Source organism: Hypanus sabinus, chromosome 7 (genome assembly GCF_030144855.1).
Source record: "Hypanus sabinus isolate sHypSab1 chromosome 7, sHypSab1.hap1, whole genome shotgun sequence".
Taxonomy (NCBI): domain Eukaryota; kingdom Metazoa; phylum Chordata; class Chondrichthyes; order Myliobatiformes; family Dasyatidae; genus Hypanus; species Hypanus sabinus.
In genome coordinates this window covers 8,857,267-8,873,321 of record NC_082712.1, presented here as the reverse complement: position 1 = coordinate 8,873,321, position 16,055 = coordinate 8,857,267, and the positions used below count along the sequence as shown (strand labels likewise).

Sequence of the window (16,055 nt, the reverse complement as noted above, 5' to 3'; positions counted from 1 at the left end):
ATCACAACATCATCTGTAAGGAATGTTTGCAGACATGGATGTGAAGGGAGGATTGACAAAGACAGGATGTTATCATCTTTTGTGATTGCCTGGGGAAATGTGCTGTGATAAGAGAAATGGAGAGGGCAGAGGTTAAAAGGCACATGGGGAAAATGTGGACAGCAGCATTGCAGAAGAAAGCTGTTACTTCTGAATACAAAACAGAGAGAAAGATACTGAAATACATCATGGAAATATTAGAAATTACTACAGATAATCCAATTAAGAGGATAGCAAAGTGAGAAATTCCACTTTACCAGTGACAAAAGTGCAGGAAATTGAAAACTTTCATTTCAGAATTTAGTTGACAACAACATATTATAAACAGTGCAAAAGGTGTCAGAGTGATAGCAGGAGGACAGGATAACAGATATTTGCAAGTTTCAAATAAATGCTTTTGATATCTTACATACCACTTGGTATTGCACAACAACACAGAAGCAATGAAACACACCTTCAGACAGAGGTGTGGGCGTCCGTACTCTGACTTGAAACCCAGTGATTGAAAATGATTTATCAACCAAACACCTGCAAACGGTCTTTTTAAATACTTAAGATGCTATTTCAACACATTAATCTGTAAGCAACAGACAGAACATCCACTTGAGTTTATATTACGATGGTAGCGCAGTGGTTGAATTTGCAATCAGTAAAGATAAGCAAAAATACTTATTCCGCAACTACCCATCACTGAAGGCAAATCTGATACGACTTTTTGAAAAAATACTGTTCATATATGCTGGTTAAAAAAGTTAAAAATTTCACCTTCCAATGGCATAACAAAGCATGGCTCTTCAACTACTTTTTTTTCTTATACCTATGCTCCCTGATATGACCCATTATCAAGAGGAAGTAGGCCTTTTCTATATTCTACACAGGCTCCTTGTAATATTTTACAATCAACTTTTCCTTCAGCATTTCCTTTCAAATAAAAAAGCCAACCTACCCAGCTTCCTCTGCAGCTATAATTTTCCATTCCTCACATCTTGTCTGCACCTTTCTACTGAAATGGTCATCAAACTGTGCCATAAGCTGTGATCTAACTGCTCTTTACATTGCTAGCATAACCTACTTGCTTAGTCATTCTCTGCTTTGACATAAAATAAAGCATTTAATATCTTTTTCTCACCAACTTATAGTTTCCATTATTGTTAAGGATCTGTGAACTTATGCCGAGGTCCCTATATGCTTCTTAATATTCTTCTATTTAAATCCTAGTCTTATTGTACCTCCTGAAATAAATTACCTCATTGTCTGGATTAAGTTTACTGGACCCCCTTTGAAATATGTATAGGTATACTCAAAATTTGTAGGATAATGATGCTAACTTTAATTACTGCCCCACTCTATGTAAATTTTGACTAATGATTATTTTTAATAAAAACAAATGAACAACTAAAGCAGACTTCATATTGCACCTCTATCCATTGGAGAAACTTCCACGTGCAGTATAATGCATTGGGTCATAATTTGAAAATAAATTAGTAATATGATTCAAAACCAAATTTATTGATGGGGCAAAAAACTCCATCTGCTCCTTTTAATAACAACTTCATCAAGTTGCGGAAACTTGGCAAAAACTCAAATTATGATCTTATGTACCACATTATTATGTTATATGCAAGGCCACAGAAACATTTTCAAACCATGTCACTTTCAATAATTACACTGCCAATAGTTCAGTTGCCTCTGAAAATTTAGAGAAGGTTTACTCAATAAAAACGCAAAATTTAGACTATGACGAGCATAGAACAAAGTTTTTCATCTGTTTCAAATATATGTAGCTGAATCACAGAGAGAAGCTATGCTGTGGAGTTATCAATGATTGAAAATGGAACAGAGTCCACAAGGCACCTGCAAAAATAAGTACAACACATCTGATAATTTTCATACCTGATTATTAATTGTAATTGCAACCCTTGATCACTCAAGTAATAGCTAGAATTATTCTCTGATACAAAGAATTGAAAGCTATTTATTCAAGTAAATTTACTTGGGGATAGCTGACAAAATTAGTATCAGAAACAGGTTTAATATCACTTGCATATGCCATGAAATTTAATGTTTTGTGGCAACAGTACAGTGCAATACGTAAAGAAAAAATATATAACACACACACACAAACAAAAAAGTTTAAGTAATATATACAGGCTCATTGTCCATTCAGAAATCTGTTGGCAGAGGGGAAAAGCTGTTCCTGAAATGTTGAATGTATGTCTTTAGAGTCCTGTTCCTCCTCCCTGATAGTTGCAATGAGAAGAGGGCAAGTCTTGGGTAGACAACCAGCTGTATAATTTCAAAGGACGTCATTCCTTGATCAAACAGTTCGGTTCAGTTCGGTTTTATATTTAAATGATGATCTTCATTTAGTTGGTGTCACATTATGTATCTTTCATTGTTTTCATAGTTTCAGGGTAGTGGGTATCCACCTGCTCAGAAGCCCTGTTCCATTTTGGCAAGAGCACCTGTAGTATCCAGTTCTGAGATCAAGTATCAAAGCAACCACAAGACTTGAAAAACAACGGTGAAGGTCATAAGATTACAAATAACAAACAGCTTGATCAGTAACATACTTCAAGCAATTACCTGACAAGATCGGAACTGGTTGACCAGCAGCGTACACCGTTGTGGGTCCTTGCGTCCATCTAAGTTATCCAGTTCAGCTGCAACCTGATTTAGTTCTTCATCTGCGTAGTAGAACTGTGCAAGCAACTGGGGGTCTGATCGCTAAGATTTCAAACAAAATTCACAGTTAGATGACAATGTCAGTGGACCAGAAGTGAGAACGTTAAAACAACATTTTGTTCAAGTATATTTAACCTACATCAAAATTATTAAAACTCCTTGGGTGCAGTGAGCCAAAAACCTCTGCTTACAGAACCATTGGGCTGTAATTCATGTTGCAACAAGAACACCTTCCTAACCATGTTTTATAAGCAGAAAGCAAGTTTGACTGAAGACTTCCATTTAAAACTTGGATACTGATATGGCGAACCTAGCACAAAACTAAATCTAGAACTACTGTATACAGACCTAATTTGTATTTGCATGTTGTGCTGTATTTAATATTTCAGTAATATTTGAGTAATGATGTAAATATATTGTTTCAATGAGCTTTCTTTGTTTACTTAATTATGGGTTACATACAAGTACGTGAATGACATACATCATTATGCCACTATGTCATATTTGAGCACCTCACTGAAAAACAGAAAAAGAAACTAAGTCGGCAAGTATCCTGGTGTTTTCTTTTGATTAGTTCTTGGAGTTACAAAACATAACGTGTGCTTACAGAACTCCGACAAGGACAGTCCCAAACTTGTTTCTCGGAGGATCAGTGCTGGCAGGGGATGAGCAACCTTCTCTCTGAAAAATCCAATGGTACAGAAACACCAAAAGAAGTTCCAGAAATTTCATCCCCGGGAGAAATGGGCTACACCTGGTGACAAATGTGTTCAGAGCACTCTCGCCAGCTGCTGTCGACTGCCTATGCCCCAGTATGGGTGATGGGCTTAAGAAGGATGTGCTTAAAGGCAAACTTCCAAACCATTATGAACAACTTCTATCAAGTATCAGAGGATGGACATGCATCCAGGATTTAGAACGAGCCATCAGGAAGTCAAGATGGTGTGCAGCTATGTTACCACGAAACAGATGCACAATGTTCCTCCATGCTGCATACTTACTTGTGCAACTAGATAAATAAAGTTAAACTGTTGTTCATTTCTAATTAGTGTATGTTACATGGCTGATATGACAAGCTCATTCTTCAAAAATCTAATTAAATAAATTAATTGTATACACATAGCAAACCAATAAATTAGCATCAACTTTAAGAAAGCATGAGAATTATAAACCACAAAAACAAATTTCTTTATCTGAGCCAATTATTTTCGTAATCCTTTAATTGACTCTGAACATGTATAACTGGGCCTTAAAACAAAGCTAACACAGAGATTCTGCAGATGCTGGAAATCTACAACTACCGCACAGAGTCTTGCTATCTTCATAAGTTTTCTGATGACTCCGTCATAGTTGGATGCATCAGCAAGGGAGATGAGGCTGAGTACAGGGCTGCAGTGGGAAACTTTGTCACATGGTGTGAGCAGAATCATCTGCAGCTTAATGTGAAAAAGACTAAGGAACTGGTGGTGGACCTGAGGGGCGCTAAAGCACCAGTGACCCGTTTCCATCCAAGAAGTCACTGTGGACATGGTGGAGGATTACAAATACCTGGGGATACGAATTGACAATAAACTGGACTGGTCAAAGAACACTGAGGCTGTCTGCAAGAAGCATCAGAGCCATCTCTATTTGCCGAGGGGACTGAGGTCCTTTGACATCTGCCGGATGATGCTGAGGATGTCCTATGAGTCTGTGGTGGCCAGTGCTATCATGTTTGCTGTTGAGTGCTGGGGCAGCAGGCTGAGGGTAGCACACACCAACAGAATCAACAAACTCATTCTTAAGGTCAGTGATGTTGTGGGGGTGAAACTAGACTCTCTGATGGTGGTGTTGGAAGAGAGGATGCTGTCCAAGTTGCATGCCATCTTGGACAATGTCTCCCATCCACTCCATAATGTACTGGTTAGGCACAGGAGTACATTCAGCCAGAGACTCATTCCACCGAGATGCAACACTGAGTGTCATAGGAAGTCATTCCTGCCTGTGGCCATCAAACTTTACAACTCCTCCCTCAGAGTGTCAGACACCCTGAGCCAATAGGCTGGTCCTGGACTTATTTCCACTTGTCTTAATTAACTCGTTATTATTATTTAATTATTTATGGTTTTATATTGCTATATCTCTACACTATTCTTGGTTGGTGCAACTGTAACGAAACCCAATTTCCCTTGGGATCAATAAAGTATGTCTGTCTGTCTGTCTGTCTAGAGCAGGGGTGTCAAACTCATTTTAGGTCACGGGCCGAATTGGGCAAAATGCAGCTTCATGCGGGCTGGATCAGTCGGGCGCGTGCGAACGCAGCTTTCGTTGCCTCCGTTTTTTCAGCCTGTTCTCACGTGTCTCAGTCTCTGCTATAACTACAAAGTGTTTCACTTCACAAATTCCGTTTCTTATGAAGAAGACTGCTGAGCAAGCATTATTTTTATGATTGGTATTAACTTACAACATAGGCTTCATATCGCCGGGCCATTAATAATTAAAATAATAGATCTATCTAAAATGATCTCGCAGGCCGGATATAATTGTACGCCGGGCCGGATATGGCCCGCGGGCCTTGAGTTTGACACCTATGGTCTAGAGTAACACACACAAAATGCTGATGGAACTCAGCAGGTCAGGCAACGTCTATGGAGTGGAACAAACAGCTGATATTTTGGGCTAAGACCCTTCATTAGGACTGGGAAGGAAAGGGAAAGAGGTCAGAATAAGAAGGTAGGAGAGGGAAAGGAGCCAAACTGACGAGTGACGAGTAGAGCCGGCTGAGGGAGAAGCCAGCTGGGTGGGGGAGAGGTGAAGAAAGAAGCTGAGAGGTGATAGGTGGAAGAGGTAAAGGGCTGAAGGAGAGGAGAGTGGACAATGGGAGATAGGAAAGGAGGGGAACCAGAGGGAGGTGAGGGTTGGTGAAACTCAGTAAGCTACACCTCAACTCTGCTGGCTTCAGTGATTATCATATCATGCAATACACACAGAATGCTGGAGGAAATCAGCAGACCAGGCAGCATGCATGGAAATGAAAAAACACTTCGGACTGAGACCCTGAGACTCTTCTTCAGGACTGAAAAAGCTGGAAAGACACCAGAATGAAAAGGCTGTGGGGGGGGGGGGGGGGGGAGGCCATAGCTGGAAGGTGAGAGCCAAGACCAAATGGGTTGGAAAGATAAACCAGAATTTTCTGAATGGAAGGAGAAATCAATATTCATGTCATCAGGTTAGAGGCGACCCAGACATGATACAAGGTGTTGCTCCTCCACCTTGAGAGAGTGACCTCATCTTGGCACAAGGAGGCTGTGGACCAATATGTCAGAACAGTAATAGAATTAAAATGTTTGGCCACCAGGAAGTACCACTTTTGGCAGATGGAGCAGAAGTGCTCAATTAAGCAGTCCCCCAATTTACGACAGGCTTTACCAATGCAGAGGAGGCCATTTCAAGAGCACTGGACACAATGGATGACCCCACCAGATTCGCAGGTGAAGTGTTGCCTCACTTGGAAGGACTGCTGGGGTCCTGAATGGAGCTGAAGGAGGCGGTGAAAGGGCAGGTGTAGTACTCTGGCAAGTTGTAGCAATAAATGCCGGGAGGGAATTTATTGTGAAACGGATGGAAAAGGGAATCGTGGAGGGATCAATCCTTGCAGAAAGTGGAGGTGGGGGGGGGGGGGGAAGGTAGGAGGTACCTTGATACAATTCCAATTTTTTTCCCCCCAAAGCTTCAAGAAAATCAGCTTTATTCTTAGCTACATCAAGTGCTTAGACATGGCTCGGGCTTTATAAAAACACCTGCAAACCAGCAAAGGGTATTTTCCATTCAATGCATCTGATAAATTAGAGACACGCTTGGAATGGCTTGTCCATTTATGAGGAATGATAGTCCTTGATTGATAAGATTTGTCAGGTGTAGGGTGATTATCTATTATACCATCAAAATAGTTATAAGTAACCATTCTCATTCTTTTAAATGTTCTGAAGACTACAAGTAAGATCTATACCTTGTGCTTCAGACAATGTTATTTTTATTCTTGAAGTACAAATGGATTTTGTGTCAGACTCTTGAATCAGTGTAATACTAAAGCACTTAAAAAGAGTAATAGCATTTATCATTAAAAATCACACTAACCCCCTCCCAAGAATACTCTGAAGCAATATTAAAGGAAAAAAATACACACCAGATTTTTGCTCTACACATTCTCCAGAAATATTCTCAATGTTTAAACTCAAAAGCATTGGCTTGCTAAGATTTCTGTTTTCCAACTGCAATACTAATTTCTAGCCAGAGTTTAAGAATTCTTGGGAACAGAATTGAATGAGATTAAGTTTGAGGCCCTCCACTGCTTGGGGTCGTCCATGGATGGTGCATCCCACCTATACGCATGCCAAAGCGGTACGATATGGTGAGCAAGCTGTTGCCTATGCAGCAGGCTACCCCCCTGCACAGAACTGATGAATTTAAAAGGAATGGTAGAGACTGTTACAGTTTGGCACCAGTGGCATCGCAGGAACTTCCATGCAGCACTGAACTCAATGTAGGACTGCCTTAAGAACTCTAGCTCCAGATTTTTTCCCTTGGGGTTTACTCCCAAAGCCTTTCCCGTGAGTGGGTTTAGTCACAAGGCAGCGGAGGTTTGAGATCAGAAATTTTCTTCTCCAAGATGAGCTGCCACCATGACTGACAAACCTCTTTACCCAAAGAGACTGGTGTAAAGGTGCCAGTAACCCACCAAACCTTCTCCCATCAGTAGAAACTGTTCCGCTTGGCTTAGAAGCTGAGCCACATGTGAAGCCCAGAAGATGCTGTTGTCCAAAATAATCTGAGAACCACATCTTTAGGAGCATTCAATAGCAACTGGGAGCTTATCCCCACTACCAACATTCCTCCCTCCCCACCCAGCTACGACAACCTTAAGGAACAGAGAGGTTAAGACCAAAAATAGCCCAAAAAGACAAGTAATGGAAAAAGTTGACAAGTAACGCAGTTGACATGTGCACAACAAACAGACTCACAGAACACTGCTGCACAAAAACAGGCCTTATGGAACATCTAATCAGTGCCGAACCATTTATCTGCCCAGTCCCATTGACCTCTACCTGGAACATAACCCTCCATACTCCTCCCATCTTTGTACTGTTACATACTCCATGGGTATCTTGTGACTGTCTTATGACCATGATGTAATTGAGTATCTTTGAGAGCATGATGTAACGGTTTTATGATGTAATTTTCCTGCCAGTGTGAGGTCACGTGATGACATCACAGGCATATAACAGGAAACCCCTGTTGACATGCAGTTGAGTCGTTGTTTAATTCATCAGTTACTCCGTTATGCCGCATATTTGTCTCATGACGCAGTATCGTTTTAAAGTGGAGTTTTACTTTCTATTGTAGGGTACAGAATCGTTGTGCCAGCAGTTTCGCCAATTTCTGCCAGTTTTGTTTGATGTACCTTTGATTTAATTTTAAAATCTAAGTATTGAAGACTTTACTGAAGCACGGGAACCCAAAGGATCGAGTAAATCTGGTGTAATTCGGCAGTTTAATACAGGATTGACCTTATTGAATCTTCTTTCAAGAATAATGGCCTGCATCTGAGATAGCCTCTGCAAGAGCAGGAAGGTTTGGTGCAGTGTCTATACTCCAGAATAAAAAGGTCAGTTCCTTTAAACCATTTTTATTTCCTTTGTCATGAATTCTTTGAACAAGGCATCTCTCAACTGGGATCAGCAGATTCATCATTTGCTTCGGAGAAATTGTTGCAGTAAAGTCTCTCCTGACTGTCTGTATAAATCACTTGGACTTTTGAATTTACCACTTTAACACTGTGTCACATTTACCACTTTAAGACTGTGTTCGAATTTACCACTTTAAGAACTGTTCCAGAGTTGCCGTATAGCAGTTAACTTCCGGTTAAGTTAGTTGTTTGAATACTTTTCATTTTTGTTGAGCAGAGTTTAATAAATATTTATGTTTGTATATAAAAACCTGACTCAATTCTATATTCATTGTTGCCAGACTCGTAACAGTACTTAATTCAAATTGATCTTAAATGTTGAAAGCGACTCCATATCCAGCACTTGCACTGGCAGCTCATTCCACATTCTCATCACCCTCTGAAGAAGCTCCCCTTAAACTTTTCACCTTTTGTCCTTAACCCAGGACCTCTAGTCATAGTCTCACCCAACCGCATTGCCTGCTTATATTTAACCTATCTATACCAACCCTAATCTCTATCAAATCTCCTCTCAATCTTATATGTTCCAAGGAATTAAGTCCAAACCTACTCAATCTTTCCCTGTAACTCAGGTCATTAAATTCCAACAAAAGCCTTGTAAATTAAGCCTCACCAACACCTCATGCAATTTCAACATTGCATCCCAACTCCTGTACTCAGTACATTGATCTATGAAGGACAATGTGCCAAAAGTTTTCTTTACAGCCCGATCTACCAGTGACACTTTCAATGAATTATGGATCTATATTCCCAGATCCTTCTGCTGTAACCCACTCCTCAGCACCCACTCAGCACTCACTCACCATACAAGACCTACCCTGGTTGGTCCTCCCAAAGTGCAGCACATCGCACTTGCCTATACTAAATTCCATCTGCCATTTCTCAGCTATTTTTCCAGCTGGTCCATTTCCCGCTGGAAGCTTTGATCGTCTTCTTTGCTGTCCACCACACCCCTAATCTTGGTGTCATCTGCAAATTTGCTGGTCTAGTTTATCACATTATCCAAATTGTTGATACAGATGACAAACCACAATGGGCCCACCATTGATCCCTGCAGCACATCACAGGTCATGGGCCTCCAGTCAGAGAGGCAACCATCTATAATCCTCTCTGGCTTGTTCTACAAAGCCAGTGTCCAATCCAATTTACTACCTCATCTGGAACGCCGAGCTGATGAACCTTCCGAACCAACCTTTCATGAGGGACCTTCTCCAAGGCCTTGCTGAAATTCACTGTCTTGTCTTAATCAACTTTCCTGGTAACTTCCTTGAAAAACTCCAGAAGACTGGAGAATTGGAGAACTCCTGAAGACTACCTACCACGCACAAAGCCATGCTGGCATCCTTAATCAGTTCATGTCCTATGGGACTAAAGGGCAAATGAGAGCAAAGATTAGACCAAAGAAATACAACTTTGAGAGTAGAGGAACAACGACATTTGGCCACCTGCATAATTGTTTAAAAATAGTCAAGTCTGAATCCTAGCTTTTACTATGGGTGCAAAAGCAAAATAAACCTTCATTAAACTTTTTCAGACTAATTTATTTCCACTGATATTCACAGAAAGCTATGATACAAGCTGATTTATATCCTTCATGACTCTGGAAAACTTGTGTCTCAATGTGCATTTCAAATGTCATTAGTTGACCTCATCAATGTTTTTGCATTTTGTCTATTGGCACTGCATTTTCCCTGCAATGTATCCTGGACTGATTTCTTTTCATGTCTATTATGTAATAACTCTATGTATGTCATAATCAGTCTGAACAGCAAACAAAAACTTTTCATGGTATCTCAGTATATATAACAATGATAAGGCAATACTTCTTTTAAATCAAAGATCAGACAAGACCACAGCTAACTTCAATCTGTTCTTTTAAACAGGCTCATGAACAAGGCCTAATGTCATTTCTGTGCCAATTAGCCAAGATAATTCAGAAACTTGAGAATTCGAGTTTCTCAAACTTATTTCATGTAGTGCCATTGTTGCTAAAAGGATAATTTTAATTGGAAACTTGAACTCAATAGCCTATCACCTCAGTTTGTCAGACTTCCACATTAATCTCTGAAAACAGGTGGAAGCATAGTTGAACTTGGTCATGAAAATGCCCATAACTCTCAGATCGACTTACTGATGGTTTCTAGGCCCATGTGAATTGAAAGCAGAATTGACTGCTGGCTTTGTGTTAGGTGACAGTCAATAGTGATGGCAATATTTTCAAATCTGTACAATCATAGAAATGGGAAACTTGAATGTTTCACTATCATTGCAAATTTTACCTACAGCTCTCAAAATAAAACAGAATTCCAGTTATTGTTGTGAGATCAATTGCAGACTCACCTCATCTTGATCAATAAACAAAAAAAATCACTCAAATTAACGTTTACCATACCGAAAAGCAATAGGATTATTTAAAAGGCTAGCATATTGACAGTGGAACAAGACATTGAAGAAATTTTCAAATGAAACAATTTAGTTTTGGAGATCATTTGGGTGCCTCAACTCTTACTTCATGTAGTGTAATTTTTGCTATACAGACAGTTTCAATTGGAAACAGAGTCCAATAAGCCTATCACCTCAGTTTGTCTGACTTCCACATTAATCTCACCGCAGAAGCTCCAAACTGTTAAAATTTTGGAATTATAACCACGGACTAGCTGCACACACGTTGCTAATGAAAACTCAGCCAGAAAACTCAGACTAGGATGAGCTTGGCTGAGAATTATGACATTCTAGAATGTGCTGATCAAGCCAGACTGCTCTGCCACATGCTTTGAACAAATGGCACCTCACTATAAAATAACAGCCAATGCTACACTCCAACCCACTCCAAAGAAAGAACTTAATCTGCTTGTACAGTTATTGACATTAAATACAGAAAATTAGGGCTTTTAACACTGATGCGTCCACCAAGAACATGAACTCAGGACACAATGCTGAATACAGCATAATATGGTTGTTGCTTTCAAATTATTAGCTTGTTTCTTAAAATTTCATACTTTGACCATCTTCTCTGAGATTTATCTTTCTTTGCCTGACGATTCATAGAACTGATTTCACTATCTACCTGTATCTTCAAAATTAGTGGTTCCTTCTATAATGTTTGGATTTCGCCATGTATTCTGACACTGACACTTCATGAATAAGACAGTTAGGAGTGAGAGGAAGAAAACTTACTTCATTCAGAGACGGAATTCTCTATCACAAAAGCTTGCTGAGGCCAAGTCATAAAAACTATTTAAGACACTGATTTCTGCACAAAATATACATTGAGATATATGGGAGAAAACAAGAAAATGGAATGGAGATAACGAATCATTCTGAATAACAGGGTGTGCTCAAACAGCAAAGTGACCTGCTACTAAAGTGCTCCTCTCACTATTTTATTAAAATAATTGTTAGCACTAAAATACATCAAGTAGTGTTTGAAAAGACGGAGTAAAAACAGAGACATAACAACAACAACAAAAGAAGAAAATAAACCTGCAGGGCTACAATAGATGAAGCTGCACTGGTAATGGAGCAATGGGAAATAGTCTGAAAAGTAGTTCACTAGACAAGACAGCATTAAAGACACTGCAGAGAAAATAATGAGGATATCTGTCTATGCTTTGAAGGTTGGATGACAGAAGTATGAAAATGACAGAGCGTTATCTTAAGTCAATCAGAATCAGGTTTAAAATCACTGGCATTTGTCATGAAATTTGTTGACTTTGAAGTACAATGCAATACATACCAATAGAGAAAACTGAATTAGAGTGAATATATATTAAATAGTTAAATTAAATAAGTAGTGCAAAATAGAAATAAAAAGTAAGGTAGTGTTCATGGGTTCAATGCCTATTTAGATATTTGATGGCAATGTTCCTGAGACATTGAGTGTGTGCCTTCAGGCTTCTGCATCTCCTTCCTAGTGGGAATAATGAGATCAAGGCATGTCCTGGGTGATGAGGGTCCTTAATAATAGATGCCACCTCTTTGAGGGATTGCTCCTCAAAGATGTCCTCAAAGATCCTCAAAGATACTGTGCAGGCTGGTGCTTATAATGGAACTAACTGAGTTTACAAATCTCTGCAGCTTATTTTGATTCTGTTCAGTAGCCTCTCCCCACCCATAACAGACAGTGATACAACCAGGAGTGATACAGTACCTCTAGAAATTTATCAGTGTTTTTTGGAGATATACCGAATCTTCTCAAACTCCTAATGAAATATAGCTGCTGTCATGCCACCTTTGTAGCTGCATTGATATATTCGTTCCAGGTTAGATCCTCAGCGATATGGACACAGCAATTTGAAATTGCTCGCTCTTTCCACTTCTGATCCTTCGAGGACTGGTGTGTGCTCCCTTATCTTAACCTTTCTGAAGTCCACAATTAGCTCTTTAGTCCTGCTGACAATGAGTGCAAGGTTGTGCTACAACACCTCTAAACTAGCTAATAAATCTCACTCCTGTATGCCCTCAAAAGAAACAAACCAAATAAGTAAGGGCAGTGAAGCCCTATTTTGGAACTATTCACTTCTATCTGAGAAATCATGCCCAGAACTTAAGCATAAAGAGAATTTCAACACGAGCTGCAGTGCAAAAATACCATGGTTACAAGGCCCAAAACACGTAAATAGGGTTGATAAGGATGTGGTTTGAAATTCAGTTTAGGGGCTCTCAAAGTCAAACGATGCATTGCACTATATGCTTAGATGTATATGTGATAAATAAATGGATCTGAATAAATGAATCTGAACTCTATCAAGGTCTGGCTGATCGCACCCATGCAATGGGGAGGGTAGTGGGGGTAAAGGGCAGAAAAAAATCTGACTACAAACATTCCAATGGGAATTTAACAAAATACCTTTGTAGAAGAGACCCTATAACATGTTTCTCATAAATTTTAATATTTTAATTATTATTTATGGTAACTAGCCAATTGTTACAATATTTTATATTCATGATGAAGTATTGACAACTCCATATTAACATGTAAAGCAGCACAATGCGACTGCCAGTTCAGTCAAAGCTCAATGCTAACTACTGAGAATGAATGAAACAGGAATGAGCTGGCAACTTATGGTCTGTGAAGGTCAGACAATGTACAAATAACTGGATATTAACTAATTCTGAAAGAAATCTATGAACAAGAGAGGATTCTCAAAGCAAAGTTATTAGGAAAACCGAAATTAAAAGGCTTGTTGCTATCCCAAGGGCACCTGTGGCAAAAATGTGTAACTGATTATGCAAAGGACCCACATCAAGGATAATCAAGTTGAAGAAAGAAAGATTGATAGAGCAAAAGTGACAATAGTGATTCATCATGTAGAATTGAAAGGAATCAAAGGAGTGGGGAGGGAAGAACACAAGACCTAAAGGGGAAAACTGCATCCCAGTCACTCCTGGCTTCGAACAACACAGATTTTCGTTTTGAAGTATTTTTTCAAGCTGAATGTAAAAGACTTAAACCCATTGTATCATAATCAACATTGAAGTGCCAGTGTGGTCTCCTCAGACGCGAACAAGTTCAAGTTAAAAACCTGAACACTGAAGAAAATTTACAGAAGGCCAATGTCGTGATCAGTTAACAATAGCTGATAGACTGAGCATGGTCTAGTATTGAATCTAATCATTGAGTCATATCCCAGCTTGAAAATGAGAAGTAGAGCCAAATTTGTAACTTGTGGAGAATATTGCAGAGCTGTGGAATAAAACCAAATGGAAGTAGTACCATTGAGGTGAAAATCATAAACCCAATGATGCAGAAGGGGGATGGAAAATCAAATGGAGTTATAAATCAGACAAGTGGCCAAAGGAGGAGAATGTGACATTTACTTCAATTATTGCATTTCAATTTGGAGCAGGAGTGGATCACTCCTTCTTTGAACCTATTCAGCCATTTAATGAATTCATGCCAAATCTGAATCTAACCTCAAATTTGCATCCAACCACAGTAACCTCTCACTTATCAAGCATATGCCTTTAGAACTCAATTTCCAGCCCTTATGAAGGAGTTCAAAGCACTCAGGACTGGGAAAAAAAAATTCCCTTCACCCTTTTCTTTTGAAGAGGTGACCCCAGGATCTAGGTTCTCTCCCAAGAGAAAACATCCTTTACATCTATCAAAGCTCATCAGCATCTTACATATTTAAATGAATTCCCTTCTCATTCTCCTTAACTTAACCTGATACAAGGCTAGATTTTTTCAGTTTCTCCTCAAAAAAGTTTAACACACTAGTTCCAGGTATGCATGAAGTAGATCTTCCTTCCAATGCATAAAATAATTCCTTACAACCAATACTGTACACAGTACCTGGGAAGCAATCTAGCTGAAACAATCTTCCTAATTACTCCAGCAATGAAGGTATTCTGTTAGCTTATGTTACTACTGTATATGCATGATACTTGATCATAAATACATCAGTTTCACTCCCCCTGCCTACAATGCATACAATTTTAGAATATAATTGATGATCTAAATAATATTTTTATGCACATCACTTTCAACAGGAAATAAAAACCCAACTATCACAGCATTATGTTTAACTTTTATACAGGCAGTCCCCGAGTTAAGAACGTCCAACTTACAGACAACTCATACTTACAAACAGAGGAAGGAGAACGCCATCCACCACTTTAAGTCGTTGCCGTTGACACTGTGTTGAGTGTTTAACTTTGTATTTGGCTTAAATTTTTCTTAGTAAGGTTCACCCTGACCCTGTGCCACCCCCCCCCCCCCCCCGCCCCCGTTCCAGTCGGCTAGTGATGCAGTGAGATCAGAACTGGGCCCGAGAACGGAGGTTCCCGAGTTCGATTTAGTGACAGACTGCTCCCGTGCCAGGTTGATGTCAATCCAGTGACTCCTGTACCAACCGTGCCAGGTTGATGTCAAGCTTGCAACTCGACCTCATAAAAAAAAACACTGCCACCTCCAGTTTAAATTCCCACGCCGAATATTGTGGAGTATCAAATACCCAAACCCAGCACAGCCCCCACTTGTCCCATTTAACCTGTCTCAGTGTGGTTGACTTTAGGACCCAGGGAATTCAATGCGGTGGTCCTTGGGACCCAGCGGAGCACAGGAACTGGCAGAGCTCGGAACCCGCCACCCACAGTGTTTGTTCCATTGACAGGAACCGATCGTGACTGAAAATAAAGTGGAAATAATAAAGCATTTGGAAAGAGGTGAAACATCATCGGTCATTGGAAAAGCGTTAGGCTACAGTCGGTCAATGATTGGAACAATTTTAAAGGATAACAGATAAAGTGAGAATAATGGAGCACGTGAAAGGTCCTGCCCCAATGAAAGCTCCAATTATTACTAAGCAGCATAGTGGTTTCATTATTAGAATACATACGTTTCTTAAGTGTTTTATATGAATAGAAAGGTAAAATATATACTATATACTAAGACAAACATTTGACTAACTGAAGCTAAATAATACCGGATGTACTTGTTCTGACTTACGTACAAATCCAACTTAAAGACAGACTCAGGAATGGAACTCATACATAACCCGGGGACTGCTTGTACTCCAAGAGCTTGAAAAGATAAACTATAACAGTGCTCTACCTTTGAAAGATGAATTAGATACCGTCTCTGAAGGGCAAAGAGTGATGA

The 16,055-nt window shown here is 39.6% G+C and overlaps 1 protein-coding gene across 4 annotated transcripts in view; it reads right to left on the bottom strand.

The window, feature by feature from the left end:
• Positions 1 to 16,055, bottom strand: part of zfyve28 (zinc finger, FYVE domain containing 28) — a 168,721-nt gene that overhangs the window by 103,749 nt on the left and 48,917 nt on the right. For all 4 annotated transcript variants that reach the window (XM_059974166.1, XM_059974167.1, XM_059974168.1 and 1 more), the window contains exon 2: positions 2,626 to 2,766. In XM_059974166.1, coding sequence (XP_059830149.1) covers positions 2,626 to 2,766 — 141 coding nt within the window. The remainder of the gene's footprint in view (positions 1 to 2,625; positions 2,767 to 16,055) is intronic.